Source organism: Oncorhynchus clarkii, chromosome 2 (genome assembly GCF_045791955.1).
Source record: "Oncorhynchus clarkii lewisi isolate Uvic-CL-2024 chromosome 2, UVic_Ocla_1.0, whole genome shotgun sequence".
NCBI classification, from domain to species: Eukaryota; Metazoa; Chordata; class Actinopteri; order Salmoniformes; family Salmonidae; genus Oncorhynchus; species Oncorhynchus clarkii.
The window spans coordinates 23,944,156-23,956,655 of NC_092148.1; the positions used below are offsets into that span (position 1 = coordinate 23,944,156).

General features: G+C 49.5%; 1 protein-coding gene across 1 annotated transcript in view; it reads left to right on the top strand.

Moving 5' to 3' along the window:
* Positions 1–12,500, top strand: part of LOC139364676 (neural-cadherin-like) — a 119,622-nt gene that overhangs the window by 59,093 nt on the left and 48,029 nt on the right. Inside the window, exons 2-4 of the mRNA XM_071101617.1 lie at positions 4,310–4,498; positions 6,087–6,312; positions 7,571–7,775. Of these exons, the coding sequence (XP_070957718.1) occupies positions 4,310–4,498; positions 6,087–6,312; positions 7,571–7,775 (620 nt within the window). The remainder of the gene's footprint in view (positions 1–4,309; positions 4,499–6,086; positions 6,313–7,570; positions 7,776–12,500) is intronic.

Here is a 12,500-nt window from a genome sequence, read left to right on the forward strand (position 1 = left end):
AGCGTTTGGAATATCATTAGGTTTGGGCAGTAAAAGTCAACCAAGGGTGAAATGTGGAGAAATGAGAGGAGGATTTGAGAAATGAGGGGAGTGATGGTAGCAGTACAGTAGGGCTGTCCTATTCCTCTGTCCACTTTAGGTACCAGAGATACCAGGGGACGTCCACAGTGAGATCTGTCTGTGTTAAGTGAACAGAGGGGAGTGAATATAATGATTTCCCTTTTCCATCCATTCTCCCCTTTCTATGTTGCTATCGCTCTCTCATCTCTCTTGACTTCTATCTCCTCCCTCCCTCCCTCCCTCCCTCCCTCCCTCCCTCCCTCCCTCCCTCCCTCCCTCCCTCCCTCCCTCGCTCTCTCTCCTTCTCTCTTTCTGCCCCACCCATCAGGTTTAAAAAAAATTGTGTGTGCATGCAGGGGGGGGGGGGAAGTGGGCCAGTCTAGAAGATCATTAATTAGGATGCATAACGCCTCAGTCCGCTGGCTACCAGGGAGCAGATGGGGAGCAGGGTTCCCAGCTCCTACAACAGAGGTAGTTTGTCCCTCAATGACTCTCCTCCCTCAAAATATTCCTCTCAGTAGCTACCCAATGGCCACTATACCCCACCTTTTTGAAGATTTGGTCTCTTTTTATGGTCTAATATTGACACAGCCAATTATCCACTAACTAGCTGTAATATAAGTATAGAGGATGTTGCAAGTTTCTCTGTGGTTTCTCTCACACGTTGAGCATCTCTCCCTATCTATCTCCTTTTCTCTCTCTCTCTCTCTCTCTCTCTCTCTCTCTGTCTCTCTCTCTCTCTCTCTCTCTCTCTCTCTCTCTCCCTCTCTCTTCTCTCCCGCTCTCTCTCTCTTCTCCCTCTCTCTCTCTATCTCTCTCTTCTCCCTCTCTCTTCTCTCTCTCTATCTCTCTCTCTTCCTCTCTCTTCTCTCTCTCTTCTCCCTCTCTCTTCTCCCCCCCCCCCCCTCTCTCTCTCTCTCTCTCTCTTCTCCCTCTCTCTTCTCCCTCTCTATTCTCTCTCTCTCTTCTCTCTCTCCCTCCCCCTTTCCCCCTATCTATTTCTCTATCTGTCCCTCTCTCTTTTCCCTCTGTCCCTCTCTATTTTTTCTATCTCTCTCTCTCACTATCTCCTCCGTACACTGGTCTCCTCTTAAAGAATTTCACTGTGCATCACATGGTTTTAGAGGAGACAAAAGCTCTTGATTTGAAACGTAATTATGCATGTCATTAAAACAAAAGTGAGATCCACATCATTGAGTAGTTAATCGTGCATGAAAGGGAGACTCTTTTTAGATTCTGACACACACACACACACACACACACACACACACACACAGTGTCAACTCCCTGCCAGGCCAGCAAGGACAGGCAATTACGTGAGATGCCTGCATGCGTGTGTGTTCAAATGTCACAAAGACTTAACCTGCTGCCACGAAGACTGGACTCATGGGGACACCTGCACTCTGTGAGTCACCAAGGTGACACATCCCACGCTGTCATTCACACAAACACACACACCTATGTGACCTCCCCAGGGGCGTAGTGGGAGTATGTATGTGTGTGTATGTGTATGTATGTACCAGACAGTGTGTATGTGTGTGTAATCCTAGCTCAGCTGCATGACTCTTACCCTCTGTAATGTACCTCAGGTGGTCTCAGGTAACAGTGATACCTCTGATCTCCCTCCAGTCCTCTCACAGGTGAGTGTTCTAGCGGCATCATGCCACCAGACACCACACACCATCTTTGTCAGGTCTGAGAGGGATCACTAGGGGCCAAGAGGAGCCAAGAGGGTCCTGGGGGCTTGGGGAAATGGGATGGGTGTCCCCTCTCTCTATCACCCCCTTTATTTAATGTAATGGTTAAAGGACAACTCCTAGCCCCTACCTTACGTTGGTACTTCATGGAGATCTGAAAGAATCTTCCCCATTCCGTCATTACTTCTTCTTCAGTTGAAGCCTCATGTCATTTCGGTAGGCTGTTATTGGACAACACTGTCAATGTACTGACACAAATTGGGCCCCACTCAAATGTGTCATCTCCATCTGATGTCAGACACATAAAGACCACTTGAATGCAATCTCATTCTCGCTCCGTCAATACTGGCCTCTTTTGCACGGCTGCACCTCTAATTCACTGTGTATCAAATCAGGGGGAAGAAAACAAACACAATTTTCCCCTTTTATTCCCGGATTTGCATAACAATCCGTGACATCGTCCAAATTGATATTCAAATGAGGAGACAGCTTTGGGGGGACTCAGACGAGTGTCACTGGGCTAATAATACGGTGGGTGTGTATCGTATCTGGGGCGATTTCGCCTGGTCACCATCAGATCTTACGAGGATTAGAAAGCCGGTAGCAGACACGTGTAGAGCTTTGCCCGCTTTGTCGACTGATCCACTCTCACAGAACACTGATGAGGTGGATCTGTTGGCTGCCTTTTAGTTCTGCTAGTTTGGTGGAGAAAAGAAGGAAGAGAAAGAGAGAGATAGAGAGGCATGGATGGCCCTGGTGACAGATGAAGCAGAGAGAGAGAGAGAGAGAGAGAGAGAGAGAGAGAGAGAGAGAGAGAGAGAGAGAGAGAGAGAGAGAGAGAGAGAGAGAGAGAGAGAGAGAGAGAGAGAGAGAGAGAGAGAGAGAGAGAGAGAGAGAGAGAGAGAGAGAGAGAGAGAGAGAGAGAGAGAGAGAAGAGAGAGAGAAGGGGGGAGAGAGAGAGAGAGAGAGAAAGGAGAGAGAGAGGGGGAGAGAGAGAGAGCGAGAGAGAGGGGGAGAGAGAGAGAGAGAAAGAGAGGGGGAGAGAGCGAGAGAGAGAGAGAGAGAGAGAGAAGAGAGAGAGAGAGGGGAGAGAGAGGAGAGAGAGAGACCTGGGGTGGATGTATCTCTCCTCTGTGAGCAGTTTATGTACAGGTAGTGATCATTCCCATGGTCATGCATTTAACTCTCCTATATCTCTCCTCATCCCTTGCCTTTTGACCCCCAGGCACGGTTTAATAGTTAAAGCCCACTGAGCCAACCCTAAGTCAGCCATTTGTATGCATTTATGTATATATATGCGTGTTTGGCATGTACTGAGTGTGTGTTCAGTCACGTGGACCAAGGATCAAGACACCGCTATCATAATGAAGAGTCATTAATGTCTGTGGAGGAATTCATACATAGCCAACTGCTGTATAAGCCTCACAGCGCCAAACAACCACGTCCATCCACTGAATTACAAAATAGCAATACAAGAATCTAGAATCTAAAAGACCTGTCAAGAAGGCTTCCACCCTCCCCTGTGTCTTCCTCCCCTCTTCCTCTTTTCTTCTCCCACTCTTTTTACCCACTGCTTCCCTGCGTCCCTCAGATGTGAAGCTCCCTCTTATTTGCTGTTGTCTCTCCTTCGCGCCAGACATGGCAAACAACACGAAGCACAAGTCTGCAGACAAAACAAACTCTCCCAAAACAAGACGACAAGCAGCAACAACACACAGCGTCTGTTTGCCTGGAGTCCCCTTCTCTGAGTCTTTTCTGAACTTCTGAACGCCTTCTGAGAGCACGCGCTTGCTTTCTGCCATTCCCCACCTCTTTCCTCTCTCTCTATTTCTCCCCTTTCCTCTCTCTCTCTCTCTCTCTCTCTCTCTCTCTCTCTCTCTCTCTCTCCCTCTCTGTGTGCTATCAGACAGTGTGTTTTGTAGGAAACATGCTCGTCTGAAGAGCGATAGAAAGAGAGGGTGATGGGTTTGTAAAGAAAATGTCATTCTTTTCACTGACTGCTAAGGCCTCGGGGGATGCGACAGTCTCAGACAGCAGACGAGGGAGGAAGAGCCCTTCAGCCTGGGATGGAAACAGGGAACCTATCAGCCTTGTTGCCTCTGGCCATTTGTCTCCATCCAGAGAATGGGCCCAGCGTCATCCAAGGGCTGTGGCTGCCGTCAGGGGGGGAAGGTGACACCAGCGGATGGTTGAGAAATTGATTTTGAGAGGCAAATAAGATTAAGGAGATTGTGCCAGGGATCGCAAACACTTTGAAAGGGAGAGATGGATGGATGTGTTTGGAAAAGTCAAAGCCCAATGGTGGGAGGTGGCACAGACATGGTTTGTTTTTGGCTAAAAGGAGGACTCAGACCCAATGACATCATCATCAAAGGATTAGGAGCTTCAGCAGACACTAGTCCTCCACTTTCCCAGAATGCATTTAGCTCATATGCCTACAATTCATCCAGACAACCTCTTAGTAGTGATTCCACGTCCCCCTGACTGTACCAACTGTTATCTCTGACGTTTGACCCTGACCCTTAATCTCTTTATCTTTTCTGTGTCTGTAGGTGATGAGTGGTACCTCTGCAGGCTGACCCTTAGTGTGCCCACCCTGGCAGACCTGCAGTGGGGCATGTTCCCCCAGCCCTACCTGGGCGCAGTGGGACCTGACGCCGCACCAGGCTCTGTGGTCTACCGCCTCACCGCCCGCCAACGAGATGGCACAATAGGAAACGCCCACTTCCTGCTACTGGACGGTGAGTGAAATGTCGATCAACATTGTGATTGAATTGATACAACGTTTAAATAGTGTCCATTTTACATTACATTTGATTAGATTAGATAGCTAAACTCTGATAAGATAATAGCATTTAATGAAAGGATGACATGCAAGTGTTCTATTTTTAGGGTACTAGGTGTTGGACATCCCTAAGACAGCGATAATGTACAATAAATTATAACAAAGAAAAAATAAAATAGATATAGATTTAATAAAATAAAACAATTAAATAATGAAAAATCCAAAAGAAGTGAGTGACAGGAACAATGCAGCTGTGATTAGCTACATGTCCCTGGCTACCAGCAGCTGTGATTAGCTACATGTCCCTGGCTACCAGCAGCTGTGATTAGCTACATGTCCCCTGGCTACCAGCAGCTGTGATTGGCTACATGTCCCCTGGCTACCAGCAGCTGTGATTAGCTACATGTCCCTGGCTACCAGCAGCTGTGATTAGCTACATGTCCCTGGCTACCAGCAGCTGTGATTATCTACATGTCCCTGGCTACCAGCAGCTGTGATTAGCTACATGTCCCTGGCTACCAGCAGCTGTGATTAGCTACATGTCCCTGGCTACCAGCAGCTGTGATTAGCTACATGTCCCTGGCTACCAGCAGCCGTGTGCCTCCTATTCCTCTCTCTCTTCCTCCTCCCCTTCTCTCTCTTTCTCTTCCTCCTCCTCCTCCTCTTCTCTCTCTCTCTTCCTCCCCCTCCTCTTCTCTCTCTCTCTCTTCCTCCTCCTCTTCTCTCTCTTCCTCCTCCTCCTCTTCTCTCTCTTCCTCCTCCTCCTCTTCTCTCTCTTCCTCTTCTCTCTCTCTTCCTCTTCCTCCTCCTCCTCTTCTCTCTCTCTTCCTCCCCCTCCTCTTCTTTTTCTCTCTCTTCCTCCTCCTCTTCCTCCTCTTCTCTCTCTCTTCCTCCTCCTCCTTTTCTTTCTCTTCCTCCTCCTCCTTTTCTCTCTCTTCCTTCTCCTCTTCTCTTTCTTTCGCTTCCTCCTCCTCTTCCTCCTCTTCTCTCTCTCTCTTCCTCCTCCTCCTCTTCTCTCTCTCTCTTCCTCCTCCTCGTCCTCCTCCTCCTCCTCATCTCTTTATTTCTCTTCCTCCCCCTCCTCTTCTCTCTCTTTCTCTTCTGTTGATGCTGCTGCCCAGGGGGACATGGATTAAGATGACCCTGTCGTCCTGTTCTCCTCAGAGAAAGATCAGAGGCTGGATGTTAACCCGATAACACATGCACACACACACACCGCACACACACACCGCACACACACAGCCCCAGCTGGCAGAAGGGTCCTCTACCCCCATCTCTATACACAAATAAACACACACACCAGCCCCCCAGCCCAAGAAATCAGCAATGTCTTAGGGATGTCCATTTCTGCGCAGCTGTCTCTGCTACGTGATATCACTCACATGATTGTCTATAAGGCCCCGGGGCAAGCTGTGTGTTGAGGTGTGAAAACACAGAACAACTTTAATTTGGGGGTCAACTATCCCTTCAAGAAACCTTTGAGTCACTTGGAAGAACCAGGTGTGTCTGTGTGTTTATACGTGTTGTTTATATCCCGTAACTAGGCGGCGAGGATTCGTTTGAAGTGGACCGCAGCTCTGGGGAGGTCAGGACCACAGGCCGACCCCTGACCCCCAGCAGGGAGTACATGCTGAAGGTGCAGGTGGTCGACACGCAGGGCAGGAAGGGTCCCCCTGCAACAGTGGCTATTCTGGCAGGGTTCCGCCCCCCACAGTTCACCAATGCCTCTTACACCCTGACTGTCCCAGAGAACACGCCCGTGGGCCAAGCGTGAGTACACCCTGGGTTTGGAGATATTGGAATGGGCTAATCCCAATTACCCATATTATGGACTATTTTTGACCAGAGCCACCTAGTGCACTATATGGGGAATAGGCTGTGATTGTAGACTACTAGGAAGGTGAATGAACTAGGGCTTTACAGGTGACATTGGACAGGAATAACTGCTGGATGTGGGTTAGGAATAGGATGAGGGAAGGGACAGGGTACGCCAGACCATGCATTTCACAATGAGGGAGGTGGGGTAAGAGCATCAGTGAACCAATGAATGCGTGTGTTCTGCATATGTGTATGTACATGTCTTTTTGCTTGTGTATTGTGCTTGTTATGTGTGTGTGTGAGTGTTTGTGTTTGTGTGCCGCCTCTGCTGCTCATTAGAGGGGAAACCAAAGGATTGTGTGAACGTGGATGATTCCTCTGCATTATGTGTCATGTGTTGGTGAAGGTGGGGGTGAAGGAGGGACGCAGATGCATCATTTTGTCCCAGGGCTCAGAATATGAAAGTGTGGCTAATTCAAATATGTATTAAAATAAACTTTAGGATAAACATGAAGGGCAAAGTGTGTGTCTGAACCTGCCTCCCCAGGGCTCTGGTGACTGGAGCACAATGTCTTCATCTCCTGCCCACCCTCTACATGGTGTGTGTGTGTGTGTGTGTGTGTGTGTGTGTGTGTGTGTGTGTGTGTGTGTGTGTGTGTGTGTGTGTGTGTGTGTGTGTGTGTGTGTGTGTGTGTGTGCGTGTGTGTGTGTGAACCTGCCTCCCCAGGGCTCTGGTGACTGGAGCACAATGTCTTCATCTCCTGCCCACCCTCTACATGGTGTGTGTGTGTGTGTGTGTGTGTGTGTGTGTGTGTGTGTGTGTGTGTGTGTGTGTGTGTGTGTGTGTGCGTGTGTGTGTGTGAACCTGCCTCCCCAGGGCTCTGGTGACTGGAGCACAATGTCTTCATCTCCTGCCACCCCGTGTGTGTCAGTGCATGAAGGTGCATGTTTGCTTGTGTGTGTCTTAATCCAGAAAATCACTAAATAAAGATGCTATGGTTGAGATGAGAGTGATGATATCAGACTGAAGGTGGATAATTTCTTGCTCCCTGGAGATCTATTTCATTCGTGAATGTGTCTCCTCATGACATCACATCCTCTCTAATGTGTCTCCTTATGACATCACATCCTGTCTAATGCATCTCCCGATGGCATCACTTCCTGTATACTGTATCTCCTTTTGACATCCTGTTCGTGTTTCCCCCTGCAGTGTGGCGATGGTGGGGGCCGTCTCCTTCCAGAGGAAGACTCTCTCCTACATGCTGCTGGTGAACCCTGGCAACCTGTTCAGTGTCAACCAGGAGAGTGGAGCTCTCAGCCTCACCCGGACAGTGGACTTTGAGAGTGGACACACACTCCACACGCTGCAAGTCAGGGCCTCCGAGCCAGACACAGGCCTCAGCGGTGTGGCAGAGGTACACACACGCAACTATACACACACATACACACATGCACGCATACACACACACACGCACACACAGTCACACATAAATAGTACACACTCACCTCTATACACACCTGCTCCTACCCAGATGGCTGGCGTATACACACAAATGGCATCCTCACTAATCCACCAGTTCCCCTTAGGCCAGCTCCAGTCAGCTTGGCTATTTCACTCAAAGGAGCTATGCATGCGGCTCTGAAGGTGTGTGTGTGTGTGCCTGCGTGCCTGTGTGTGTGTGTGTACTTTCCGTAGGAGTAGTATTGATGGGGAATAGACCCATTTGAGGAAACATCAACTATAGCCATGGTCAGCTGCAGTAGAGAACGTCCAACCTGCCCCCCTAAGCTGCTCCCCAGCCGTGGTCAATTAATGGAGAACAACAGTATGGAGAGTCAGCCGTGGTCACATAATGGAGAACAAGAGTATGGAGAGTCAGCCGTGGTCACATAATGTAGAACAACAGTATGGAGAGTCAGCCGTGGTCACATAATGGAGAACAACAGTATGGAGAGTCAGCCGTGGTCACATAATGTAGAACAACAGTATGGAGAGTCAGCCGTGGTCACATAATGGAGAACAACAGTATGGAGAGTCAGCCGTGGTCACATAATGTAGACCAACAGTATGGAGAGTCAGCTGTGGTCACATAACGTAGACCAACAGTATGGAGAGTCAGCCGTGGTCACATAATGTAGAACAACAGTATGGAGAGTCAGCCGTGGTCACATAATGGAGAACAACAGTATGGAGAGTCAGCCTTGGTCACATAATGAAGAACAACAGTATGGAGAGTCAGCCAGGTAGCATGCATGGTGATTCTGTTCAGGTGATTGTACTGTGGCCTCAGTGGCAAATCTGGAAATAGAAATAGGTGCCATCTAGCTTCAGTACAGATACAGTGAAGGCTCTATGGAGATTCTGGGTAAAGAAACAGAGAGACAATTGTTGTTTTTATTTATTCAGAAGGTTGTTTATCTTTGCTATCCTATTATGTGAAGATAATCATCTCAGGTTTTACAATTAACATCATATTGTATGACGTCTCCCTCAGATTTTAAAAATAACCTTTTACCTAAATGAGAACAGGTGTGCCCTTTCCCCTTGTTTGGCTTCAGTTTCCTTTCCCACAAGGGCAGTTGAGGTAAGCTGTTGTGAAACTGGCGTATTGGAATCCCCCGGGGCGGCCATCTTTGTTTGTCAGATGCTCACATCCACTGATTGAGTTGTTTAGATGGACTTGGCAACCAGGCAGGACCCTGTGGCCAACGTGTGCCTGGCAACCAGGCAGGACCCTGTGGCCAACGTGTGCCTGGCAACCAGGCAGGTCCCTGTGGCCAACGTGTGCCTGGCAACCAGGCAGGTCCCTGTGGCCAACGTGTGCCTGGCAACCAGGCAGGACCCTGCGGCCAACGTGTGCCTGGCAACCAGGCAGGACCCTGCGGCCAACGTGTGCCTGGCAACCAGGCAGGACACTGCGGCCAACGTGTGCCTGGCAACCAGGCAGGTCCCTGCTGCCAACGTGTGCCTGGCAACCAGGCAGGTCCCTGCGGCCAACGTGTGCCTGGCAACCAGGCAGGTCCCTGTGGCCAACGTGTGCCTGGCAACCAGGCAGGACTCTGCGGCCAACGTGTGCCTGGCAACCAGGCAGGACCCTGTGGCCAACGTGTGCCTGGCAACCAGGCAGGTCCCTGTGGCCAACGTGTGCCTGGCAACCAGGCAGGACCCTGCGGCCAACGTGTGCCTGGCAACCAGGCAGGTCCCTACGGCCAACGTGTGCCTGGCAACCAGGCAGGTCCCTGTGACCAACGTGTGCCTGGCAACCAGGCAGGTCCCTGTGGCCAACGTGTGCCTGGCAACCAGGCAGGACTCTGCGGCCAACGTGTGCCTGGCAACCAGGCAGGACCCTGTGGCCAACGTCTGCCTGGCAACCAGGCAGGTCCCTGTGGCCAACGTGTGCCTGGAAACCAGGCAGGACCCTGTGGCCAACGTGGGCCTGGCAACCAGGCAGGTCCTTGTGGCCAACGTGTGCCGGACACAGAGGAACGCTTTGGCACCACAAACACACACACACAAACAAACATGTACAACGTGAGTAGACAAACACAGAAACTCTTGCATGTACACACGCATTAAACACAGATGTAACAGTGCACACGTACAGACACAACACACACCAACATAAACAGGCTCCGCAATCTGGCAATAAGCTGGGCACCAGTCATGGTCACCTTCCTCTGTCCAAAGCTCACACCATCTGTGGTTAAAACCTCAATCCGTTTGCTCTCTCTCCCTCTCTTTATGTCTTTCCTTTCACTCTGTCTCTCTCTGCCTCTGTTTCTCTCTCTCTCCGTTATCATTAATACAAGCCCATGGGGTAGGAGTAGGAAGAGGAGCAGGCATCCCATAGAGTTCCATGTCTCTTTCCCTCTCTCTCCTCCCCATCTCTCTCCTCCCCATCTCTCTCTCCCCATCTCTCTCCTCCCCATCTCTCTCCTCCCCATCTCTCTCCGCTCCCAGCTTCTCCTCCTAATCTTCCTTAAGCACTTGTACTAGCTCTTATTATCACTATTACTCTCACTTTCTGCCACGCACACACACACAAACAAACACACACACACACACACACACACACACACACACACACACACACACACACACAAACACACACACATACACAGTACGGCAGTAGTATGAGACCAGGCTCCTGTTGGACCAGGCTCACGGTGTGTGGCGGCTCTCTAAGAGGGTCTTAACAGACAGGGTGTTTTTCTAACAGGGATTGGGATTCCCAGGGAGTGCTGGTGATTAGGTATGAGTGAGTGGGGGATCCAGTCTGCCGGGTTTGGAGGAGTGGAGAGAGGGAGGATGTTAGTGTTACCCACAGGTTAGAACGTAGAAATAGTGGCTAGAATGGACAGCTCTATGTTTTAAATCAGTCTGATTGAAATGATGCACAGACATTTTGTGTCATAACCTTATTGTTTGGAGTTTGAAGTTATTGTTGTCTTTGGGGCAAATCCTAACTTTCACATAAGTCGAATTTTCACTTAATCTTGCATTGACATCAAGTTTGGATTTCAATTTGTGGCCCCCCGAGTGAAGCAGCAGTCTAAGGCATTGCATCTCAGTGCTAGAGGCATCACTACAGACGCTGGTTCGATCCCGGGCTGTATCACAACCGGCCATGATCGGGAGAACCTTGAGGTAAAGCACAATTTGCCCAGCGTTCACCGAGTTAGACGAGGGTTTGGCCTACCAGGATTTCCTTGTCCCATCGCGCTCTAGTGACTCCTTGTAGTGGGCCCGGGCGCCTGCAAGCTGACTTCAGTCACCAGCTGAATGGTGTTTCCTCCTACACATTCTTGCGGCTGGCTTCCGGGTTAAGCGAGCAGTGTGTTAAGAAGCAGCGGGCCTTTCGGAGGACGTGTCGCTCTCACCCGAGTCCGTATGGGAGTTGCAGTGATGGGACAAGACTGTAACTACCAATTGGATATATCTTAAAAGCTGTAAAAGTACAAAAAAAGGATTTCAATTTGCTTCAGATTTTGAAGGTTTGTCAAATACGGTGTTGGAGTTTTTGCATTTTTGTTTTGCATGAGTGTGTTAGCCTAGTCATAGTTCCATACGGGGGCCCACGCTGGCTTCTCCAGCCCCCTGTCTGCCATGGCTGCTCTGTGTGCGTACCTCTCTCCCCTGGGGAGCAGCAGTCTACCCCCTGGCAAGGCTGGTCCCCAGAGATAACACCCCCATGTGGGAGACTAGAGGGGGAGGGTCCTGCATGACTAACACTGCTCAGGGAACCTCTGGACTACCCCGCCCCTCTTTACGTCTCTCACTCTCTTTCCCCATCTATCTCTCTAACTCAATCTCTACCACCATCCTGCCCTATCATTATCTATCTTTACCTCTCTCACTCTCTTTCCCTATCTATCTCTCTAACTCAATCTCTACCACCATCCTGCCCTATCATGATCTATCTTTACCTCTCTCACTCTCTTTCCCTATCTATCTCTCTAACTCAATCTCTACCACCATCCTGCCCTATCATGATCTATCTTTACCTCTCTCACTCTCTTTCCCTATCTATCTCTCTAACTCAATCTCTACCACCATCCTGCCCTATCATTATCTATCTTTACCTCTCTCACTCTCTTTTCCTATCTATCTCTCTAACTCAAACTCTTCCACCATCCTGCCCTATCATGATCTATCTTTACCTCTCTCACTCTCTTTCCCTATCTATCTCTCTAACTCAATCTCTACCACCATCCTGCCCTATCATTATCTATCTTTACCTCTCTCACTCTCTTTCCCTATCTATCTCTCTAACTCAATCTCTACCACCATCCTGCCCTATCATTATCTATCCTTTCCTCTTTCTGCCCCCCCTTTCTTTCTCTCTGTTGCTATCTTCCTAGTTTTTCTTTCTCTCTTTTTCTCTTCCCCCTTAATTATCTCTCTCTCCTTTGGATCTCTCTATCTTCCTTATGCCTCAGGACTGTCATATTTCCAGCTATAAAAAATAATGTGTGTGTGCACAGAGATTCAGTGTAAATGTGTGTGCATGCATCTGTAAGAGTGAGTGTGTGTGTGCACGTGTGTGCACGTGTGTGCGTTTGTGTGATGTTGTGTTCCGCTTGGCCGGGGAGCGGCTCAGAGGGTTGGGCTGCAGCTGTGCCTGACTACCACTAGGTCC